General features: G+C 39.3%; 1 protein-coding gene across 2 annotated transcripts in view; it reads left to right on the forward strand.

Annotated features, from left to right (window-relative positions):
- Cblb (Cbl proto-oncogene B) overlaps positions 1–25,670 on the forward strand; it is a 163,246-nt gene that overhangs the window by 82,540 nt on the left and 55,036 nt on the right. For both annotated transcript variants that reach the window (XM_032900287.1, XM_032900288.1), the window contains exons 5-9: positions 8,490–8,646; positions 13,525–13,646; positions 17,394–17,531; positions 18,877–18,964; positions 21,032–21,163. In XM_032900287.1, the coding sequence (XP_032756178.1) occupies positions 8,490–8,646; positions 13,525–13,646; positions 17,394–17,531; positions 18,877–18,964; positions 21,032–21,163 (637 nt within the window). The remainder of the gene's footprint in view (positions 1–8,489; positions 8,647–13,524; positions 13,647–17,393; positions 17,532–18,876; positions 18,965–21,031; positions 21,164–25,670) is intronic.

Below are 25,670 nucleotides of genomic sequence, written 5' to 3' on the forward strand. Positions count from 1 at the left end.
AAAGAGACCTCATATTAAATTCTTTCAAGAGAAGCTGTTTTTCTTTGAACAGAGATCCAGTTTGTTAAGCCCTGAGAACTTTTGCACCATCCCCCCCACCCCCATCCTGGACATCTCCAGCCTGGCTGCAGGACTGGAGAGAGAAAGGCAGGGAAGCTGGAGATTGGTAGGTTCATTCTCCTGTACAGGCAGGATCCCCCAGATGAGTAGATCGGTGTGTTTATTGCCCATTGTAAATGATCTGGGTCCCTTAAGTTCCATGGTCTACATCACTGACAATCACACAGTGTATGTGGGTATCACTGGGTATCTTCCTAAAGAGAATAAAGGCTCAGGGAACACAGGGAAGAGATGGGTGATGTTCCTATCACTGTCTTCCTGTGACTAAAACACATCCTTTTTGCTAACTCGGAATTCATGAAACTGAAAACTAATTTTCTAGAAGCTTGGAAGCTCAGTATGCATCCCAACCTCAGAGGCACTCTAGAATCACTTTCTGCTTGTAGGGGAACTAATTGACTTAATAGCAAAGTAATTTTTTTTTCCCCCTACAGTCAACATATAGAAATGGATTACTGACTACTAAATATTCATTACTGACTGCTGAATATTCATTCTGTGTTTTGAATGTTGATTATCACTGTGAAGAACAGTCATGGTTTTCCCTGGTTAGTTCCCGTTCTTCCTCTTCAGTAATAAAGTAGTGTTTCTGCAAAACTTCAAGCATGGCCTGTGCCTCAGGCCTGTAATCCCAGCTACTGTAGAGAGTGAGTCAGGAGGATTGCAAACTGAAGGTGTGGCTGGGCTACACAGACAGTTCATACCCAGCCTTAGCAACCTAATGGGACCTTCCGTGAAAACACAGAGTGCAAACCGTGCTGAGGATGTAGCTCAGCAGGCCCTGTGCTGGGGGCTGGGGGGCGTTCAGTAGTTTCTGACGGTACAAGGACTTCTTGGAAGACCTGAATGTGTGCAGTCAGGGGCTTAGAATATTGCTGGACGCTTATTTCCTTTGCTTTTATACTTAGACTTCTAACAGGCCTCACTCATTGCTACCTGACTTAATTGGCCAGTATTGAGAGATTTAAGAGGAATTTTGTTTTTATTACTGGCTCTGTGTGTGTGTGTGTGTGTGTGTGTGTGTGTGTGTGTGTGTGTGTGTGTATACATACAGGTGCATGCATGCATGTGTTTCTTTCTTTTTTTTTTATTATTATTAACTTGAGTATTTCTTATATACATTTCTAGTGTTATTCCCTTTCCCGGTTTCCGGGCAAACATCCCCCTCCCCGCATTGTCGCCCTTCCCTCTCCCCAACAGTCTAGTTCACTGGGGGTTCAGTCTTAGCAGGACCCAGGGCTTCCCCTTCCACTGGTGCTCTTACTAGGATATTCATTGCTACCTATGAGGTCATAGTCCAGGGTCAGTCCATGTATAGTCTTTGGGTAGTGGCTTAGTCCCTGGAAGCTCTGTTTGGTTGGCACATGTATGTGTTTCTAACAGTGAGCTCTTATATTTGAAAGGAAGATCATTTAAAAATGTTACTTAAACTTCTGTGACATGGTTTTCTACTTTTAATGTGTACATTATTTAAATTTTACTCAATCTGATTGTAGCCGATCAAAGGCAACTTCCTTACACATGAACGGTGGTATCCCTGCACCTTCCAATGTTAATGAACTTTCTGAGGGAAGACTGGAGACAGACCAGTTGCACTTTAGGAAGATGTAGATAAATACTCTGTTTTAAGACCGGCATCTGCTGTTGTACAGCGCATGACTATGACGTGGAAAAGCTCCGGCAGGCGTTTAACGCAGCTTTATATGTGCTGTTTGCAACATCCCTGCCTATTCCTGTCTACCAATAAACTATATTTCCAAAGTCAAAGAATAAGCATCAGTGTTGCGATAATGATTGGGCATTTCCTTTACTGAGTTCATACTCTCCTCTTTAATAAAAACGGTTTAAAAACTGGATGTGGAAGCATGATGACCATTTTCTTAGAGGCTGAGAGAAAAAGAGTAGGGCGGGCAAGCTGGAAATCTCAGTATCTGCCAGGAGGAGAGAAATGGTACCATGTCTTCTACGTTAGGGGCCAGGGAAGATGGCAGTGCAGATATGGAGGTCAGCCAGCAGCCTATGGCAGGATGCCTCAGGGCATGTGCATCCCAGAGAGTAAAAGCTGTCCGGGAGGTCATAGAAGATGTCTTACTAAGAGGACAAAGCCCTCCCCAGAATAAAGAACAAGAGTGGGTTAATGTGTGAGAGCAGACGTTAGGTGGACAACGTTATTGTGAAAATCAACGACAACTAAGCGAACATATGTCCTTATTTATTTCTGCAAACATAAAATTTTGAATGTAGATCTCTGACTGGAAGGGACATAATTGTCCAATTCATACAGAATCCTGACAATGCTGTAGCATGTGGCACAGGCTTCTGTAAACAGGAAAAATGTGTATCACAAATGGTTTCTGAGTTTTTCTGTGGAGGTGGAGAAGTGCTTAGATTTAATTCTGACCATCTCTGGGAACCATGGTTGTTTCCTGTGAAATATGAGGAGTCCTACGGCATCTGAGGCATCTGACTGACCGGAGTGATTCTCATCTGCTCCTTCTCCCCTACTGGAAAACAATTGTTTTCCCTCAGTGATGGAGCAGCAGAGCAATGATAGCCCGATAAGAATCTATTTTCATATCCTCCAAGAAATGCAGTCATTACAAAAAAGATTGGATTTAAGTAATAACTATTTACAAAAATGTCAGCGGACTGAGGAGTCAGAGTTCTAATGGTTTGCATCCATAATAACAAAAGAAAATCACTCTGCAACCTCTTCTGAACACCCTGTTACATTGCTAAGCAAAGCTAGCCTTCAGTTTGGAGGACCTGACACAGAATATCTGCTCGGTTAGGTGGATACTCTGAAAAATTCAACACAAAATTTAAAATTAGAAATGGGTTAATAGGGTTGGGGATTTAGCTCAGTGGTAGAGCGCTTGCCTAGCTAGCAAAAGGCCCTGGGTTCGGTCCCCAGCTCCGAAAAAAAGAAAAAAAAAAAAAAAAAAAAAAAAGAAAGAAATGGGTTAATACAGGCAGGCCGGATTTTGGATTTTGTCTTCAAAGCCTGAATGACATTGCATATGAATGAACTAGAATCAATTTATTTTCAACCGCCACCACCACAGCAAAACTGACAAACACGGAAAGTGTTGATTTCCTTGATTCTTAGTACTAAAACCAGTACATGTCCCTTCCCAAATTGTTTTTTTGATATTCAGTAGTGATTTTAATGTAATATTTAAAGAGTTCAACATACAATTTAGGCTTAATGTGCAAGGATAGAAGCACGAATAGCATTAGGTAATGAAGTTTCACGATCCTGGTACCAGTACATTCTGAATAAAGTTATCAGGGTATCAGCGGCCCCGCCTCTGAGAGCCCACATCTGCAGCCAGACTCAGGTAGTCACCACCTGCCCACAGAAGTCTCACATCACTGTATGTTGTTGTCATTAAGCGTTAAACAGCATGCGGTGTATTTCTTAATGATATTGGCTCGTCTCTGTGTTATGCTCATGAAGACCCCTTTTCTTGCTTGCAGCAGTGTTTAATTCATTTCTCTTGCTCCATCGTATACATATTTGTTCTATTCTTTGTGGCATTTGCGTGACTGTCAATAGTGAACTGCTTTATGCACCCTTTCAAAGGAACCATGCAGAGTGTTCAAAGGCCTCCATCTTTAGCAGCCTCCTGAGCGTCCTGAAGTGCCAGCACTCACTGCAGGTGTGCCGGGGTTCACCTTGCTCCACCCCCCTCTGCACCTTTAATGCCACTCGTCTTTTTAATATCATTGCTGGGAGGGAGAACGAATTCCATCAGATTCCCATTTCCCTTGTTCTGATGACCAGTGAAGTTGAGCCTATCGTCATATGTTTGTTCAACCTCTTAGTAATTTCGTTAATAGTATCTTCTCTTGAACACCTCAACTCATCATGAACTTTATGCTTACAATGTTGTGGGTCCTGTCTAAATTGTACGCCTGCTCCAAGTGTGTTCAGATATCTTCCTGTGTCCATGCTAAGAAAATTTTGTTTCCTACTAAGGTTTAAGATGTACCTCAAGTTGCTGGTGTGTAATGCTCCCAATTCAGTTCCATCCCGTTTGTGTCTGTCAGACCACTAGCATTTATGAAAAACGTGTTATTGTCACCACCATTTTAAAAATAGCTGACTTTATATAACCAAGCTGTGTGTATTTTGCTTCTGAAATGGCGGTTTCCCCACCTGGCTATCCAGGTCTCGTCGACACAGTGTGGGTTAATGTGAAGGGTGTATGCTCGCTCCTGTTCTTCTAAAGATTTTTTATTTAATCTTGGTTATTGGTGTTTTGCCGTGAGGTTTAGAATCTGTTTCTACAGCAGCGATGCCTCCTGGGGGTTTTGACTGAGGTTATATTAAATCTATAGATCAATTTAAGGAGAAGTGACAAGCTTCTCATACTGAGCCTGTCAACCTCCCGAAAGGTTATACCTCTTTAGGACTTTTCTATTTCTGACTCTGCGTGTGCGCTGACCGTCCGTGTTCATCTTCTGGTAGCTCCCCTCTCCCGTGTTTTATATCTACAGGCTGCATTGTGTCATTCAGAAGTTTATACTTTTATAATGGAGGTCCGATTTCTGATGATCTTTCTAGATATTATGAAGATGTTAAACATTGATGGCAGTCATTAAACAAGGCTAGCTTATCTACTAATGTGCTATGAACTCCCTTACGTGCTCTATGCTGTTCTGTGCCAGGCCCGGTGCTGCAGTACAGTCTACATTCAGTCATTAAACATGAACGTGTTTTTTTGCTTTGGGGGTGTTACATGCAGCGCTGCTATAAGGAGACAGGAGAGGCATCTTTACGTATCACATACTTTTTAGACCAGTGCTTCGCAGAGAGCCTCCCATGGCAGACTCCATGGTGCACAGGCTATGTATTAATCTCCAGTTTGGCCTCTAGAAATGCTGTGTAAATTCTCCTCTCACCACAAGCGCGTGCATGTTCCTGTTTCCAGACACCGTTATTATTTCTCTCAGTCACACCCCAAGTGTTGCACATAAAACCCGTAGGCATCTATGAGCTACAAGTATCATGAAGATGCTTCTCTTCCTTTTGGTGTCCCTGGACTCAGGTCCTAACTCCTTTATGCATTCCTTTCCCTTAAAGCTGCAGGGCTGCCACGCGAGACCGATGCACGTTTCCTCTTCACAGATGGGAAGTCATCTCTTGACCCGCTGACCCGCTGACCCCCTCTATGCTTTGTTTTCTGGCATCCGATTGGTGTCCTTTTCTTATTTCTTAAAGGATATTTGGTTTTTCTAGAAGAGTTAAGATATGGCACCTACTAACAAAACATTAGCATAGTCTTATTTACCATGATGTTTTCCCTTAGGATATCATGTGAAACAACTTTACCTTTTTGTAAATCCTTAAGATTTCTGTATTGTAGGTGAGCAACGGTAAGCAGTGAAGGAATCATAGTTCTTATCCTCACTGCGATTTTAAAGACTCTGAGATCATACTACTGACGCAATTATCTGGGTACCCACCAGCCTATCTAGCATGTACATATATACATGTCTATATGTATATTGAACATATTTGTGTTGGTCTGGTAAGATGGCCCTGCAGAGAACTTAATCGCCATGACCAGCATTATGGAGGGAGAGAATCAACTACGGCAGTTTGTCCTCAGACACCCCCTGCGCCCTCCAGATGCACATACTTGCATGCATAGGCACAGAAATTAAATACATGTAGTAAAGGTGAAAATATTTTCCCAGTATCCTTTGATGGTGTTCTACCTACAGCTAATGTGATTTATGACAAGCATCAAATAGAGCGAAGTAAACTTTCTGGTGTGAGATTCCGCAGCTCAGGTTGTTGGCTCTTTGTGCTTCTCTCTGCCTCTGCTTCACTTCTCCCTCTGTGCCATCGGTCACTGCCAAGACACACCAACTCACAGATGTCTGGGAAACATTTTGCCATCAATATATTCTCCCTCTGGTTTCCTCTTACGGCCATTGATGTTCGTCTTTGTGAGGGAGACCCAAGGTGCAAGACTTTGAAAACACTGTATTCCTTTTCCTGCTTGTAAAGATATCTTTGCACTTTTCTTCTGTTCTCTCCTCATAAAGCTAGCCTGCCCCGTGCCTTCTCCCACCCCCTACACTTAGTCTCTGCTGAGTCCACAAAAGTGGAGGGATGATACAGTATAATAAACCAGTCAAATAATGCTCTGGCTTCTCTGCCTTCTTTTCCAGCTTTAATTAAGGTTCTAATGAATATGTACTTGGGGCTTAGGGTTTATCACAAATGAACTATGATCAAATCTCATTACACAGCTACTGTGGAAATGTGCCTTTTTATGTTGGAAATTATTGCTCTGCAGTTGCATGGTAGAGGAAAATTTTAGAAGTAGATGAAATACATATTTTCTCTGGAAAGTCAAGAATATTCAAAGTAGGTTATAATCTGAATGAATTTTAAATATTGGATATGATAATTTTAGGGTAACATTAAAATGTTTATCACAACCATTTTGTTTTGGCTTTATACTTTATACACACAAAAGCATGAACTTTTCCATTTGGCCAGTTTCTTTACAGTTTATGCTTTTTAAATAAAATAATATTGTGCTTTTCTAGAAAAAAGTTGTGTCTATGTCATTCTGAAATTAGTAGTTCTTTGATCAACGTTTTCCCTTCTGCATGTTATGACTTTACTTCTCTGTGTGTGCTAAGTATTGGAAATTTTAATTGGAAAAGGGCTATGTTTCTCTTAGGCAGTGCTTCCATGGTCATGCAATGCAGCCGGCCTAACTGCATCTCCACACGCCTCTATGAATCAATAGCGTCCTAATATTACTAAAACCTTCCCTTGTTCTCTTCAGCTGCCTTTTGTAAACCTTAATCAGAGTCTGACGTGTGTTTCTTCTAAATGGCGTCTGATGTGGTGTCTCTCTTCAGTTCTCTGTGGTTTCCTGTTTTCTTCATACATAGATTAAACTCTTTTGAGGTATTAAGCATCTTAACTTTCTTCTTTAATGGTTCATCACACCTAAGCTTTCACGCAGGCCTGTCTTGCGGTTTTTTTTCAGGCTACTTCTCACACACTTCCTGTAATCCCTCTGGTTTGTACTGGGTATTCTATCAGCACGGTTGTCTATTTTCCCCACCTGGGTCATTGAGTGTTATCAATCCTACTGCCAAAGTGCATGACCCTCAAAGCCAGAGGTAGTGTTAGGCTTTTCCATAGCTAAGGGCCTCCAGCAGCATTGCCATTTGGTAGATATGGTCCATCAGTGGCTCTGAGAGACCATCAGAACCAACACCATTTTGAAACTCATCAGAATTATTTATTCTCCAGCCCTACCCCAGGGCTACAGAATAACATAGGTTCCAAATTCACTGTGACAAGAAGCCCTTTAAATGACTTAGTCTATGCCTACATTTGATTGCTGTAGATAATGATAATAATTCAGAATATTCAAGTTATAACCGTATGTGATCTTTAGTAAGAAAATGGGGATTGAGAGAAATGAGCCAGGGAAATTTTATCTCATTTCTGCTTAGTTTCTCCAGGGACAATGGTAAAGAAAAACCCCATACTGTGCTATCTTTATCACACATGCGTATATGCTCTTGTGTCCTGTTTTGAAGACTGAAATATAAATGTTTAAAGTATGAATAGTTTCTTCCTTCCATCTATTCATGAGTAAGAATTTGGCATTGTGAAAGGAGGAAAGGTTGCTAAGAAACGAATGATGGATGTTACGGATTTTCATGGTGGAAAGGAGGGTAGGCAAGGGTTGGGAATTGCTGAGTTTCAGGAATGGGAGACAGACCTTTCTCTGAATCCATCCACTGGTCCTTAAAAGTTCTGAAACTTACTTAAACTGTTGGTGGGTGTGTGTGTGTGTGTGTGTGTGTGTGTGTGTGTGTGTGTGTGTAATATATATATATATATATATATATATATATATATATAAAGATATATATTTGATTGGTGGGTAGTAAATAAGTAAATTTCTACAAGATGGTTGCCTTTATGAAACACACTTTTTGGTTTCATTCATATGAAAGGTCAGAGATCATGTATTTTTCACCCCTGCAGAAAGCTTCTGGAAGGTGGTTGTTGATTGATGATTGGTGAACTTATCTTCAGCATACAAACAGTTCAGGATGGCTTACATTTTGACCCTAATGACCTCCGTTTGATATGCTTTGAGACATGCCTTGATATCTATGAACTGAAAGAAAAACTAAGATTCTCAACACATACAGAATAATCCAGTGAGCATATTCCACGGAGCCGGCGTCATGAACCATATTTTCAACTACTCTAATACAGATATGAACTAATAGTGTTATGGCTTACTTGTGCTGTTGTGAATCTCTGTCATCATTGACAGTGAGTTACTGACCCTTCCTTTTCCCCGGCACAGAACTATCGTACCATGGAAAGTCTTCAGACAGTGCCTGCATGAGGTCCATCAGATCAGCTCTGGCCTGGAGGCCATGGCTCTGAAGTCAACCATTGATTTAACTTGTAATGATTACATCTCCGTGTTTGAATTTGATATTTTTACCAGGCTATTTCAGGTAAGATACATACTTTTTTAATCTGTCTATCCTCTCCTTCCCTCCCTTCCTCCAGAGCTCTGTATGTATTTCCCTTCTGTCACATGTACACGATGTACACAAAGGTATGGACAACAACCCCTAGTAGCGAGTCGTTTGATTTGCATTAAGTATGCACTTGGCCATTCCTCCCAGTTCGGAGTGAGTCCTCTGCTACAAGCTTTGTTTATCAGGTCATGTGATCTTGGTAGGTTATTTGCTAGCTTTAGTGGTTTATGGGAAGAATTTTTTAATTCTCTGTTTTTTCACTTTGTGAAATGGCTGCTAGATTGAAGCCATTATAGGTGGGTGTATGCCAGAGTTGTATTTCAACATCTCTTTGTCCGTGGCATTTTTTGGGTCAGAATATAAACAGTAAATAGGCCAGTGTTCTATATATAGTATATTATGGCCTTAGAGCGCTTTACCAATTGCTTTTCTCTTTCAACCAGTTGTAACGGATGTTTTTCCATACTAGATATTCTTCATCAATATATTTTTCAGTTCCTGTGATATTATATCACAACTTTATGTCAATATTAATTTGCAAAATCTCTTCAATAATTTTTCTTCTGCTTTTTCCAATAACTTCTTTTGTGTTTTAATATTCATAATTATTTTAACATAGATATTCTAAAGCAAGTGGCATAATACTGAAACAATTTATTTCCTTTTTTTATGTCTTATGTATATCAAAATCAAATTCTCTAAATGCAAAGAATTGAAGTTTGTGTTTTCAGCTTTGCTTTGCCACTAAAATATGTATTATCTATGAAGTTCAATTCAAGCACTTACAAAACGAAATCATCCTCTTAAAATGCTTACAATAATTATAGTACATGTGATAAAATTGACTAGAGACCAAGCTTATTCATATGTCGAAAGTATTATTTTAAACTGCAATATGATAAATTCTGATTGTAATATGATTAAATAAAATGTTAGATTATGAGAGTGGCTTAAGGTTTCGCATCCTATATGATTTTTGACTTTAGCTCTGGCTGAAAAGTGTGATGAACTGATCTGTATAACCAAAAAATATTACATGGGATCAAGTTAACATAGTTCAGAAACAGGGACAGATTCTGGCTAGCAACACACTTAGGGTAGATTTTACTTTATCACAATGTAAAAACCATGACTCCATATTGTATGTGGAATAAGAAATTAAATTAAATACTGTACAAAGTATGTATTTGTTTATTTTAAGTTTCTACTGGCTTAATGGTTGTTCTCTTGATGTATATATGTTGTGAGCCTATTTTTAAACTATTTTTATAATAAACCATAGCCTGTAATTTCAAAAGATTGTAAGAAGCCTTTAGAAAAACATTGTTACTCAATGCTAATCATTTACAATGTAAAGCTCCTGTCTTAAAGATTTCTGATTGTTTTGCAGAACAAAGGCTTTGTTTTTGATGGAAATCAAGGACCCTAAATGATCAGAGTTTTGATGTTTTCACTTGTGATTAAGAAAGCTTAAGTAATTTTCACTGTCAAGACTAACTTTTCCTTAGGGTCTGTTTTTGTTTATTTTTGTAGTCATAGTGTGTGTGTGTGTGTGTGTGTGTGTGTGTGTGTGTGTGTGTAAAAAAGAGAGAGAGGTGGGGGAAGGAGAGAGGGAGGGAGGGAGGGAGGAAGGGAGAGAGAGAAAGAATGAGAGAGAGAGAGACTGCAAATGACATTTTAGTGGATTTCAAGTGCTCTAATGCCTTCTTTACATATTAACAAGTGTAGGCAGCTTCAATTTAGTTAAATACTTATCCATATTACTTGACCTGTTACATATATCACCTTATATGTAGTTTCACATAAAAATGGCTAAGTAGCCTTAATCTTCTGAGGTTTGCTTATCCTGTGTATATTCACTGGGGTGTGAAAGAGGAAGCGTAGGTCACGTAGCAGCTGTGATAACCTTTCACCTGGGCAGGCTATTGGCAGTCGTTTAGAAACAGTTAATTCTAACAGTAACTCACCACATCCGACGAGTCCTCTAATTTTTGAGATTCTTCATTCTCTCCAAATTAAATACTTCAACCATAATCATCATACATGTGGCTTTAAGTAAGAAGAAATTGGTTCTATGATATTTTCACTTTCACTGACCTTTATTTTTACATACAATTAAAAATCGAGTATTAATTCTCTTCAATTCATTATCACCAAAACTTTATATTTATACAGCCTTTAATAAACACGTAAGTTTTTTTTTAAATTTTACTGCTATAGGTGCATAAGCATTGTTTGTTACAACTTGATAATGGTGGTTCATTAGTACGCAATTCTTACCATCGTCCTGTATTATTGGGGTTTAGTGTTTTCCATATCATCTGAAACTGAATGAGCTGCTCATGGGGTTTGGGGTCTGAAATAGGGAAAGTAGCCCTGCTTTTTAGAAAACAGTGAAGGACAGGCAGGCGTTGAAGTGGGAACGGTACAGGAAGTATAGGCTCAAGACCCCTTTGCTTCCTCCCACCCTCATCCATACATCCACACGTAACTTAAGCGAATGCTGTGACCTGAGAAGGAAGTGGCTGCACTGGGCGGTCCTCCTCACTCCCTTTCCCTCCTTTTTCTCTTCAGGTCTCCTAGAATAGCTGTGATAGAAGATACTGCAGTCACGCAGTGAAACCCAGCATCTTTCCCCTTTCCCTTCCCCAAAACTGCAAGCTGGTTTCTCCTCACATTTCCCTAGTAATGGAGAGCCCTGGGCCATTGAGAGATAACTATATTAGTGTGTGTGGCTGGTATAGAATAAGGAAGGGACGTTTTAGAGAACATTCTAGTCAAAGTGGAACGTCAAGCAGTGAGAGACTAGAACAAACAGCTGAGAGGAAGGAAGCCATCAGTGATACCCAGCCTTCCAGGGAGTGTCTGACTAGACTGGTGAAGACCCCTCTTCCAGCATAAGACAGTGTGTCTCTTGTTGTTTATTAACAGCCGCCCAGAGTTTTGTGAGGAAAAAAGGGTTTCCTTAAATCCCAGACAAGTGAGTTATAAAATAATTAAAGGATTATTTTCTCTGAAGCATTTATTTCTCCTTCTTTAAGCTGGTGGCTGGGGAGATGACCTCTGACTGTGTGAAGTGGTTGCCTTCACAACACTACAGATTCATCCCGTTACATAAATATTTCTGCACTAGGAAGCTGCCCTCTGGCTTACGATCTCTGGGGAGGGCCTAGCCTTCAATTCATCCTGTTTTTAGTTGTATTTTGATTCGTTAATTGGTTCTCTTTAAACCTTCGGATTAAAAACAATCTATAATTTGGAGAATGCATGCGACATTACTGTAGGCAGCTCTAGTATTTGTTTGCTATTCCCTTAGCCCTGTGCTCCTTAGATGCTGGAGCAAAACAATAAAATGAAAACCAGGGCGTCTGACTTGACAGGCACTCCTCAGTGGCCTTTTTGACATGCGCTGATATTTTCCCAAGTAATGTTTTATGCAGTTTCAGTCAAGCCTTTAGAAGAAAATTAAAAGCATGCAAGCGGGGCTAGCGTCTATGCTGCTATGTTCTCAGAGCTCCTTCCCAATCCAATTAGATGTGTCGGTGTGACGAGGAAATTCCCTAAAGAGTATTCTTGTTAAGTCAAAAAGACTAAACAGCTCTTTATCCTAAATTACTCTTTCTTGTTATCCTCATTGTAAGGGACAAGGTCCTTGCAGAATTCTGCCTTATATGCCAGAAACACGAACAAGTTTCAAAACAAATGAAAGCCCGAACTTGCCTGGCACAGTCAAGGCTGGGTGCCGGTTTCAGCAGCTTGAAGTTGGTGACACAAGACACCTCTTTTTTTTTTACATAGAGGATTGGAGTGAAGACTGGCAGAACAGATGGAGTATGCTGCCAGCTTTGGGATAAATGGAGCTTCAGCCTTGAAAGTATTACACAGATGATTCATCCACACCCTGCAGCAAAGTTGCCTGTTACTGGCTGTCTTTTGTCTCTTGCCATGGTACCTGGAGAGACACCTAATTAGATTAAGAAAGATTGATATGAAACACATGTTTTGTGAAAAGTTTTTCTTCTCACTGAGCTTACGTTCAAACCTTAAACCTTTCCTAGGTCTGTAACTGAGCTAGGTAAAGCTAGTGTGAGGTCTGGAGCTTGTTATCTCAGAAGGAACCTGCCCTCTAGAGCCAGCCTGTCTGGGTGCAGCCATAGCAACCGGATCACCATGTATCTGATGCTGCATGAGTGGCTGGGATCCAGGCCTGAGCAGCACGAGGATGCTCCTTGACCTTACATGGCTTGTGGTTATTGTGTAACCTTTTCCAGAACACTTAACTTTCGTAACACGGATTCCTGTTAGATGCCTTCCTTTTGTAGGAGGCCTGGGGAGAAGCACTGAACAAAACAGATGTGAAGGATGAGAACTATGGCAAGAGATAGCATTAGGTAGGAGGGTCTAAGAGGGCCTCCCTGAGATTCAGAAAATTCAAAGACTAAGGTAGGGGAGGGTTTTGTATTTGCGACTAGTAGAAGGGGCATTGTGGCTACACCAAGAAAAGCTGAAGTGACAGCTCTTCTGACACGTAGAAAGGATCCAACCTGAAGGCCAATTATTTCATTTTGTAGTGATCATAAATTCTCTATTGAGGGTCTACAGTGTGAGGAACCTGCGGTTTTCCTTGTGCCCTCTCGTGCCCTCTCTGTTCTATTCCTAAGAACCATGCCTTCTACTTAAACACATCTGTAAAATTGAAAAGCTATGGCCTGTTTGGCATTGTTTACAAAGGTTGATCTAAGACTCGGATTGGGTTAAAATTATCAAGGAGATTCTTTCCCTAAGCATGTGAGCCAGTGTCATTGGCGTGTGCTCTTTGCATAATTGCTTTCCATTTATTTATGTGTTTAGCCCTGGGGCTCTATTTTACGGAATTGGAACTTCTTAGCTGTGACACACCCGGGGTACATGGCATTTCTCACATATGATGAAGTTAAAGCTCGACTACAGAAATACAGCACCAAGCCTGGAAGGTAAGAATCAAACATTAATACTGGACGATCTGCTTAAGGAGAAAACTCCCTGCCATTCACGCCTATGAAAATTGGCCATAGCCTCCAACGGCAAGGGAGTATGGGAAAGCAGGAAGACTGAAAGGGTGCATTTTAATTGAGCCCTTAAATTGATACATTGACTTTTGACATTGTCATTAAGAGGAAAGTGATGTTAAGAAGTTTAAAGATTCTGTAATCCTAAGTTCTCTTTCTCAAATCAGTCTGGGATATTTTCATGGTAGTTGTGTTGTGTACACAGTGTTCCTGTTTAAACTTACGTGTGTTTAATTGAACACTTGAGTATTGTGCTTAAGACTAAGTAAGTAATTTACTTTTGTGGGCATTATTTTAGCACAGTGTTGAGTAGTTCAGGTAGTATCTATGATTCAACAGAATAATATATACACATAAGTACATAAAAAGTGTATGAATTTATAGTTGCATGCCAGTTCAATCCCATGCCCTTGTCAGTTTAGCATGCCCCACTTCTTTATATCTTCAAAATTTTGTTTTGCTTTTCAAATGACTAACCTGAGTGACTGTCACAGGTCTTGGTTTCTAGTCAGTTCTGTTGTCATCGTCCAGGAAATCACCCCTCACTGTGGCTAATAAGGGACTGGAAAATCTATCTTTCTCAGCTCAGAGGATATCCTCACATGTGGCACCTAAATATGTGTTAGGCACACAGCCAATGACGTCTAAGCCATAGTCCATAATTTCTAAGCCATAGGAGGCATAGTCCTGGGGACAGTATCAATTGCATCCGAGACCTGCCCTGGAAGGCTGTACATTTTAGAGTTGGTCACTGTACCGGTAGACTGTTGCACTTTTATGAGAAAATGTTTTCTTTTTTAGGTGTCCATTTTTTTCTGGTCATCGTTGTTTGCCTGAGCTTGGCCTTTAATGCAGGCTTCTCAAGTCAAGTTCAAGAGTTCTAGTTCCTTCTCTGATAATGAAAGGACTCATTTTTTTTTAAAGCATTTAATACGACATATTCCAAAAAGCTAGTGGTACAAAAAGCCAGTCAGGGTCCCATTAAAGGCCTCTCTGTAAAACCTACAGACCTGACCTGACCCAGAGCAGTGGTCAGTTGATTTTCATATTTTCCAAAGTTTAGCTGAATCATTTTGCTTCATTCAAAGTTCACTCCATGAAACCAATACTAGATTGCAAATTAAATGTGCAGTGTGCTTTTACTATTTAAAATACATAGGAAACCTTCTTATGAGCAGATAATCACTTGCTTTGTAAAATATCCCTGTAAGTGGCTCTTTTTCTTCGAAAGTATTTGTTCTCTGGCTTCACAGAAAGTAAAACATTTAATTGCATTCCAAGGATATTGGAGTTTCTTAAGTAGTGCTTAATCTGCCATAAATAAATATGTATACATAAACATAATATTATAATATGTAATATGATATAATTATATATGATATATATATAAATAAATAAAATAGATCATTAGCTTCCTGTCCCAAAAGAATGTTTACTGAGCGTGCAGAAAGTCTTGAATTTGATATCCAGCACCCCTTCAAAGAACTGGGAATCTTAAAAACTTAATCTCTTCAATGCCTTTAGTGTTAAGCGTGGCTTTCAAGCATGAGCACCCTTATAAGGCAGATATATCTGATTATGTTAATCATGCCATTTTGAAGAGCAGGCTGCTACAGCTGGAAGTGGGACTTTACTTCTTCCTAAGGGAGGTGGGACCAGCCACCCACAGGACGGTCAGCAGCAAATGCTTTAAACAGTGTTGAGCAAATGAAACCGAGCAGAAGCTTAGCTGAGAGGAATAAGTCGTTCTTCATTGCCATCTGTGGCTCTCACAGACTGTTACCAATGGCACACTTTGTATGGAGGTCTTGAACTCCTTCTTAATGACTGGTTTTAGAAGCACCATCATGAAACAAAGAAAAGATGTTTACTAAAAGCAAAAGAAAAGATGTTTACTAAATCCTGACAATTTCACAAATATGCAAGGTGCATTAATAGGCAATTACTTTAAAAACATTAACAAATGAATTTTGTAATTGTGTGCATCATTTTGGCATCACATTCTATGTGTTTTCTAAAATACATAGTACCCACAATCTCTGAGATTTCTACGTTTTATTCTTTAATTGAAAGTATTGTGCACATTCTTGCACGAAGATTTTTTATTGGGAGGATTTAGGTCCTGAGTGTTATTTATGAGCATCATGTGCATGCAGGTGCACCTAGAGGTGAGAGAGGATCGCATGTTCTGGGACTGAATTCCCGGGCAGGTAAAACTTACCAAGTGTGGTTACTGAGAACCAAACCTAGGTCCTCTGCAAGGACAGCAAATGTTCTTCACCGCTGGGCTATTTCTCCAGCCTCTCACGTTTCTTTTTTTTTTGGAGCAGCTGGGGACCGAACCCAGGGCCTTGCGCTTCCTAAGCAAGCACTCTACCACTGAGCTAAATCCCCAACCCCGCCTCTCACGTTTCTTAATGTAACAAGTGATCTTCCAAATTATAATTCATAAATCTATATTATTTGAGAACAATTTTCATAATATAGCCATTTGTCTGATTTAAGTGGAAATATTTTTCTTTTTCTAATTAGTAATATCAGTAATTTATAGGTCAATACTTTATCATCAGGGTCTCTTAGGGGAGTCAGTTTATACTAATTTGAAACTACCCTTTCTCACAGCTCTGTGAGCTCTTTCAACAAACTCCTTTTCTTGTTCAAAGCCTGACTTTCTTACTAATTGAAATGTAATTGTCCTATTTACCATCCGAGGTTAATACATGTACCGACAAACCATCCTATATGCTGAACTATAGCAGTGTATGACGTTGTTTAGTGAACTCTATCAATAACTAAAATATGAGAAACTTCTCTTGCTTTTCCCCCTGATGTATGCATTCATATAACAACTTAAATGTTGGCTCAACATAACTTACTTTTGGTCTGATTGATGGACAACAGATTGTACAATCCAGATACTAATATATTGATTGCAAGATTGAGTGGCATACAATCCTATAAAGAGGAATAATGTACTGAAATAAATAAATGATGATAGATTCAAAGCCATGCCAGTATCTCCTTTTATTGGAAATTAATTTGAGAGATTTATCACTCATTTGAATGACCAGTGTTTGAATTATGTTGGCTGCCTATGGAAAAATATTTGAATGGCATGTTGGGTAGAAACTATGAATTTATCAAGTGTGCTTTGTAATTGATAGAGTTCAGCTATTTTGGGATTTGTTTAAAGATGAATCACTGAAATGCTTGCAAGAAAACATTAAACAAGTCTGTGACCAAACTTTAATGCCTAAATGGTAAAGTAATATATTGGATTTCTGTTTCAGTTTCTGTGGTGGATAAATTAATTATTTAGCTATTTGCTTCATTTTATCCTTCTCCAAAGATGATTTATGTCACAGCTGTATCATAGCAGCCGCAGCCCCACACATCTCTGTGCTGGAGGTAATAAATCTCTTGGTAGTTTCCAGCCTCATTTATTTTAAATAGAACTCTGGAGATACTTAAATGAACAAGAATTATTATCAGTGTTTCTTACACAGATTGATAACAGTGAGGTACAGTAGTGTTAAATTGTGGAAGGGGATAGAAATTTCTATCAGAAATTCTAAATGATTCTGCTCAAGAAGTCAAAAAGATTAACAAATTGTTTAGTGGTTGGCATGCCTCTTTGAGTTTGAATGAACATCTTTTTATTCTGTTTCATAGCTACATTTTCCGGTTAAGCTGCACTCGGCTGGGACAATGGGCCATTGGCTATGTGACTGGGGACGGCAATATCCTACAGACCATACCTCATAACAAGCCCCTGTTCCAAGCCCTGATTGATGGTAGCAGGGAAGGCTTGTGAGTATGAGCAATTCTTTCAGTTTGCAAATTTGAAAACTAGGGACTGTCTAGGCCCAGAACAGATGCTAAGGCTAATGATCTCATAGTTTGAGGTTTACCTTAAGACCAAGCAATAGACGTCCCTTCAGTCTATTACTCATGCCTAACCTTCAATTTTATGACCATAATTATATAGAGCAGACACATTCCAGCATCAAAAAGCACTGCTGAAACACAAAAGTGCTCTTAAAATATGTATATAGACTATTACTACTTCAGAGTAATTCATTTCTGTTATTTTGTGTAAAACTAAATTGAGGCTACCTTTTGTGCTGAGTACTAGATTTTTCCTTCTTAAGTCACAGAAAGCTCACTGCTCTGTCTGTTACTGTATGCAGATATTCTGTTCTAGAACTCCAGTTTTCTCTCTGTCTAGCATAATTTTCAAATATTGGTTACCCTACTGTTTGTAGACACTTCATTTAAAAAAATGATTTTTGTATCAACAATAAAATTTTGCAGACTTTTTCATTAAAATGGTCACTGTTACATATTTTCAAACTTTCGTTAAGCTCTGTGATATAGAGAAATGTTCAACAGGTCAACCGTAGGTTCCCATCACTTTTACTAAGCTAGTTATGCTAACAATAACATTACTATCACGGTTCACTAAAAATGACATTTGATAATAAATTTGATTTTCACTATACTTATGAACATCGATTCCTTATTGTAACTTTAGCTCAAGTTTGATTTTTAGTATGAAACCTTTATCTGCAAACCTGTCTGTGTGACTCTACTGAAGTCAGTGAAGTGTGGAATTGTCATATTTTCCATTTTTTCTGACGTGTATGTGCATGTATTATATGGTGCACATTTGGGCATTGTGCACATATGTGTATCAGCGGGAATGGAAAAGGTAGGAGAGAGAGCCTGGGAGACTGAGAAAGGACAATATGGGAGAGCTTCCTTATTCAGGGCATAGTTGTGGCTTAATTCTGTTCTCTCTGTCCATGGGATTTTCAACATGGCATAAATATGGGGCAGTTTTGATGTTCCAATAAAGTATGAAACAAGCTACAAGTAGAGGTTGATGTAAGCAGTTTAGAATAGGATGTAATCCACTACCAAACTAGCTATTAACTTTATGAGGAGTATATTACAACCAATTGTAACTGAAAATTATTATATAGTGGATTAGTTTATATTATACATTTCCGATTGAGAAAAGTGGTGCAAGAATATGTTGTTGGTTTATGGGAAAAGAACAAATGAAAACGTGAGCGTAAATGTAGAAGACTGATTAGACTGAATGCACTGAAGCCTCATATACTAAAATAATAAAGCTTCTGTTTAAATTCAGTTACCTTTATCCTGATGGACGAAGCTATAACCCTGATTTAACCGGATTATGTGAACCTACACCTCATGATCATATAAAAGTTACACAGGTAAGGATAATATCTGGAACATAATTAATACCTATCTCTACCACCTCAGAAATAAATCTGAACTTCACCTACATTGTGTTCCAAAGCATGCTCTCCAGTGTTTAACGTGATGATAGCATCAGGAATTCTTAGAGTACAAAGAAATTTAATGATTTCTTTTCGATAAATTTCTTGTTGGTGGTGATAATGTTTGCAATATAATATTGATATATATATATATATATATATATATAGAGAGAGAGAGAGAGAGAGAGAGAGAGAGAGACAAATCAGTATGCAGATTCACAGATATAAGGACAGAACTGAATTAAAACCAGAAAGGATAAATGATCAGTTTCGTGTGAAGGTTTTTAGAGTCAAATGCCTACTGGAGGAACACCTGGGTCCTGAGGGAGAACTCTCTACATAATTCTCAGTAAAGGCAAAAATCTAAATGAAAACTTCTTTTGGTCGTGTGTTTGGTAGTGAAAACGACATGCGTTTCTTTCCTGTGCAGAGGATGATCAGCACACAGTGATACAGTCACTGTATCGTTTTCCACAAAACAACAGATTACAACACTAAAATGTTCCGTAGTGGGTTGAGTCATGTAAGCTGCTCACGGTGGTTGCGTGGTGACCAGCTGAAGAGCGGAAGCTGTGTGCACTCACTGGGAACTTACACATCCTGTCCCATACAAATCTCTGCTGATTCAGAACTGACGAGTACAGCATATCAGCGCTAAAACTTACATTGTATAAGTTCACTTTTTAAATACAAGCTGCCAAATACGAATGTATGAGTGCACATTCACAGACATGCCAAACTAGAAACTGTAACAGGAATTCCTGAGGAATCGAAGCGAGCATGAAGGAGGTACTTGAACACTGTTTTGCTAAGTCTATTTTTATAGTATCTCACATTTTAAATATGTTCATACATTGATAAACAGTGAAGGTCAAAGGTGGTAGGAAAATGTCTATTGGTTTCAGTGTCCAGTCTTGATATGATGACGTATGAGAGACACCCAGCCATTTAAAATTTCATATGACTGCCATTCTTTGCATTGTATAGCAGTTTTATAGTGTGTTGTCTAATATGTATAAAGAGATCATTCCTTGTTCCGAATCTCCTTTCTAAAAACGAAACTGGCTGGGCCTGACTTCATTAGGCAAAACACCTTCCTAACATATCTGAACTTTTTAGTTTGAACCCCAGTGCTACAAAAATAAATCAATGAAACTATACACAAGTCTTCCAGAATAGTGTGATGTCTTCAGTTTCACATAAAATAGTCTTACTCCTGAGAATGCAGTAAGGTCCCCCTGCTCGTGACTTGGGCATGCTGTAATCGCAGACCAGCCTGGGCACGTCTCAGTACAAGTGCAGGGTGCTCAACCATTCATAACTTGTTGTGGAATATTTGGTAATAATTCTTTTCTGCTTTCTTTCATTTCCTTGTCCTTATTTAGTTTACTAAATATCAGGCAGATATCACAGTGGACGAGAGTTCTATGCTCGCATGCATCTGTATGTGTGTATATGTACACACAAATAGAACATTCCAGTGTTTTAGTAATCACACAGTAAGAATTGACACTCATGAATTCTACTTATTCATTGATGTTCATATGCATTTACTTCACTAAAACATGATTTCAATTTGACATCGTCAGTTTCCTAAAAATTCCTAAGATAACACTTGCTCAATTTGACAGTGTAGGAAGAAAAGAAAAGAAAAAAGAAAAGACCAAGTCCTTTATAGCCCTCCTAACACTGAAGTTGTTGTCTGTGCCTGTTAAAGCTAGTCCTTCCTTCAAGCAATAGCGTAAAACATCAAATAATCTAGAGCATTAAAAAAAAAAAAAACTTAATATAAAATTGAAGCCAAGAGCTCAAATGTAGTAGAAATTATTTTGTAGATCAAATTGTGAATATCAATGTAAAATGTGTCCTTAAATGGTAACATAATTCTGACAGGTTCATGTGTGGGATATTTACCGTAAGTCATTGTATTTGAGGATATTCGATACGAATACTTCATGCTAGAAAACCATTAACCGTTGGCCCTTCTTCCCTGTGTTCCAGGAGCAATATGAACTGTATTGTGAAATGGGCTCCACTTTTCAGCTGTGCAAGATCTGTGCAGAGAATGACAAAGATGTCAAGATTGAGCCTTGTGGGCATCTCATGTGCACTTCGTGCCTTACCGCGTGGCAGGTACTGCCGAGTTCTTTGCAGCAGTGCGCCTCGATCTCCCTCACACTTCCCCTCTCAGCTCTCTACATCTCAGTCACCCAGGGAGTAATACTCAGAACTGTTGTATCTAAGATAGTAATTTATATTAAAAAAGCCTTACCATGTTGAATGCATAAAAATTGATAGTTTTGCTATGTTTTGTAGTTCGTTTCTTTCACGTGTGTAGCTTAAGTTCCTGTTGATTATAAGTGGTTCTGCCTGTGCCTTGTTGTCAGTGTCATGGTGACAAACCGATAGCACTTTACCAGGTGAGCCCATTCAGTCCACTCAGGTCATGCTTTGGGAAGGTTTTGAAGCACATTGAACCACAGCAGATACATCGTATGCTGTTGCTGTCCATCAAATTCCTTTTCTCCTGATCCATGGTTCATGTCTCACACATGTTTATGGTTGCTTTAATGAGACCAAAACAGGGGAATCAGAGAAACATGTCTTTGAAGCAGTTTCTACCCAAACAATTTCCAATTTTGAAAAACTTAATCAAAGACTAACTTCTAACTTCCTTCCAGTCCGTGGGTAGTCAGTCACTAAATACAAAATGAGTCAATGTTTGAGAGTAAGGCCATGAAAAAGCTGTTTTCCCCCAGTGACTCTTTTTGTTGTGGTTTAACTGTTACAGAAGTTGGAGATTTAAATTGCGCATTTTGACCCAATTCTAGTTTAACTATTTGAGAGACTATTTTGATAGAGACATCTTGCAATTTGCTCTTTAATGTAGCCCTGTTAAAACTAGCATATGTTGGTGAAATTTGGGAATCCAAACATTTAATTTTTAAACCTTAGTCCTCTCATCCATTGGCTTTCACTTTCTAACCCTGACCTTCTGATCCTTCTGATGTAAGAGAAATGTAGGGGGTGTGGGGGGGATGAAAAGAGCTGTGTCAAAGATGATGGTACCTGTTGAACACACAGATTGGTGAAAAGATGTGATGACTTCCACAATTTCAGTCACTGTCTGAAGAGACTGTAAAAACGGGGAGATGAGGAGGCTGATTTAGGTTTCCATGCTTCTCTGCGAGCTCAAGGGCAGGGCATCATTGTCACCCAGGCAACCTGCACAGCATCTCTATGGCTGTCTTCTCCAGCATGCTTTCAGTTTATGTTTCCTACGTTTTCTTGATATCCTTGCCTGCATTTCTTGCAACCCGTTCGTTTCAATGATGAATCTGCACAGTTCCTGGGAGGTGCTGGAAGAAGGAAGGACTTGGCGTGACATCAGGAAGAGTTATTCCCGGCAGGGGGGCACCTACCCTGCTGTTTCTCTTAAAGGCCATCATTCTGTAAACTTAGCAAGGCCTTGCCATAAATTTTGATTTGCCAGCAAATGTCAGATTGTTCTGCACCTTAGGGCACAAAGTGTGGTCGACCTTTTACCTCCGCTGACTGCCTGTAAAGGCGTCTGCTTCACCTGGCACCCATTCAGGATCACAGGGTGAGTGCCGAACTGAGAGGAAGCCAAGTCGTATCCCTTCTTCAGTCTAGCGATATGGTTCTTCTGCATTCCTGAAAGAAATGCATGAATTTAGGCTGGTGCACACCTGGGGCCTAAATCCACAATAGAGCCATGTTATGCATTCTGGGAGTTCACGTTTGATCTAGTGCTGTGTGTGCTTAATATCAGAGAGGTTGATGGGTGAATGTAGTTTTATTTGTTTGACTGGAATGAAAGCTAGCGTTTAATGCACTTTACAAATGCCAATTGCACTGTAACCCAGGGTGGGTTTTTAAATGTATGCCTGAGTGTAAAACAAGGAAAAGTGTGTTAATTCTGTATACTTTGTGAAGGACTGCTTATCACTTTTTTCAGGTTTTTGTAAAGCTTTTTTCAGTCTGTGTGTTGAAGGGCATGGGATTAGTTCCAGCTTCTTCCCCCTCTATTTTTGATGCTCTGCCCTCACATCAGCACGGCTTTGTGCACACTTCCTCTTTCTAGTGGATAATCAGTTCCCGGATGCCTTGCATACATTTTCATATTGATGTTAGAGACCTTACATGTGGAGCTGTCCAATAGTGTCATAAATTATTAACCTTTACCGTTTCCCCTTTTAATGCTTAACTACTTCTCAGTTTTACTGTTAGAAATTGAGGAAGTACATACATGATCAAACACTGCAAACAGAAGGAAAGTAGTAGTTATATAACAAATAATAAATTAATAACATTAAGTACAGTTTTAAAAAGTAACTACTTCAAAGGTGTTCGTGAAATGAGAGTCCCATTAAATTATATTTACACCACTAGCCAGTACTGTTATCCTAAACTGATGAACAGATTTTGCATATAGACAAAAAAAATTGGCAAAATTTTGGTATCTTCTCACAAAATGTTCTGGTTCAATTTGTATTCCTCTCTGTAAGTACTTCCTGATTATATTGTAAACATTTCTGTGTATACCCATTTGTGGTCTAGAATATGGATTTCTGATGCAGGGATCCCTTTGCCTATTCACGTACGTACGGGTACATGAAAATTAGTCAGTTTGTAATATTCAGGTCAGATGTTGGAGGAAAGTGGGGAGGGGGAGCTGGGGGAGGGAAGACATGAAATTGGTCTAACTGGACAGTGCTGTAAATCATCAAAGGAAAGCCCCATGGAGTGCTTCGCTAGACAGTTCTTCATGAGAACACATTACCTTTCAAAGACCTTGGCCTCCTCTCTCCCTGAGAATGAACCTTAAAACCTGTAGCCACAGATCCACTGTTCTGTGCTGTGGACATTGACCCCCATTATTTACCTCTGGTGCTAGCTGAACCTCTGGCACCGATGGCCACAAGACCTGGCTTCTCCTTACTCTGTTCTTAAAGGAATATTTGCGGTGATGTCGGATGCACATTTTCCCCATTCCTAACTAACTCGTCATTTAGACAAGGCTTGAAATTCCTAAAGTGGCAGTCTGGAATCACTTGTCTTTGTGAGGTTTCCCTAGCGAAAAAACTCAATAATTAGTAGACCTGTCTACACTTGGGTAAGGAACATCCCTACATCCAAAAATAGGTGTCACTCGAGATGCCCGACTAACGAGGATATCTGTGTGCAAAGCTTTCCAGTTAGTACATGAGCAGCAATATTGTGTGATCCTTTAGACATGTTATTAAAAAAGTTAACCTTATTAAGAACAAGTGTTACAAATTTAATTCAGTTAAAACAGTGGAAAACCATTCAGTAACAACACCCTGTTGGGAGCCTCCCTGAATCTAACTGATTGTGCGTGAGCAGAACACAGCTATAGAACATTTCTTTCATTCTGTCATTTGTTGTCTTGAATCTAAACTTACAGATTTACTGGAAAATCTCTGAGTGTTGGAGTTCGGAGCTGAAGGGCAGGTCGTAACAGATGTCTCTGTCTTTTTGCTTTGCCTGTGTTCCAAGATGATACAGTACAGGCTCATTTTTTTCCTTTTTTTCTTTAAAGCTACTAGTTTTACTTCATGGGATTGTCCACTGTTACAGCCTTATAAAAAAGTTAAACTTTAAAGATAAACCACTCACAGCAAAAATCGATCGTTGTGGTTTGTCAAGAACAATACCCTTTAATAGAAACAAACCTGGACACTTAAATATTTGCTTCTCATGAAGTCAAGCCTGTTTCTTTGACTATTATTTTAAGGAGTATCTATCTCTTGAGCAGCTCGTGTCTCTATAGCAGTCTCTGAGCAAAAAACAAGTTCAGACTTAGTTTCTACTTTAAACTCACTGCTGGAAGTTTTATAGATGGGATTTCTACCAATAATTACCTGAAACGAGTATCAGCTTCTCCTGCAGGTTTAATTACGGACATTAAACCGTTTCCTCTTATTTACAGTTCTTTGTTGGTTGTACTGATATGAAAATGATTTTAGGGAAATGCATGCCTCCCAAGAAGTTAGGATGTATCCATCGGAGTCCAGCAGGGAACAGGGAACCTGGACTGCAAATTATGTGTTCAAGAAAGTGCATTTTTAGCAAGTCGTTCTTCACTAAAATTGTCTTTCGTTTGATGCCCTATTTTAGTTTAACTCTAATTCATTAGAGACTTAAATTTGATGTAATTAACAGCAAACCTAAGAAAGGCACAGTAGTGGTAGCTGTTACAGGCTGTCAGTGGGTGCTCTTTAATTGCTGTCATAATGGCCTATTAGTCATGCCTCCAAAGAGGTGTCAGATTTTTTTTTTCATTTTCTGAAACATCTGTGTTATTTAATAAATTGAATAACCATGGAAGGGTTTGCAGAGAATACGAGATAAGTTAAATAATAAGCTTTCTGGAACATTCGAAGCTGGGCTGTCTTGGGTGCAGCTTCTCTGTTTCACTCTTGATCAGTAAAGCTTGCAGACAGCCCTCTCACTTTCCCATGTCAGTGCGAGTCTGAGAAAACATGTACGTGCACAGCCCTGAGTGCACCATCTTGTGTTCCACACAGTCTGTAAAACACTGCTGTAATGCAGAAGCGTCAGCACATACAGTGTAAGGTAAGGATTCTCGTTTTAA

The sequence above is a fragment of the Rattus rattus genome, chromosome 4 (assembly GCF_011064425.1).
Source record: "Rattus rattus isolate New Zealand chromosome 4, Rrattus_CSIRO_v1, whole genome shotgun sequence".
Lineage (NCBI taxonomy): Eukaryota > Metazoa > Chordata > Mammalia > Rodentia > Muridae > Rattus > Rattus rattus.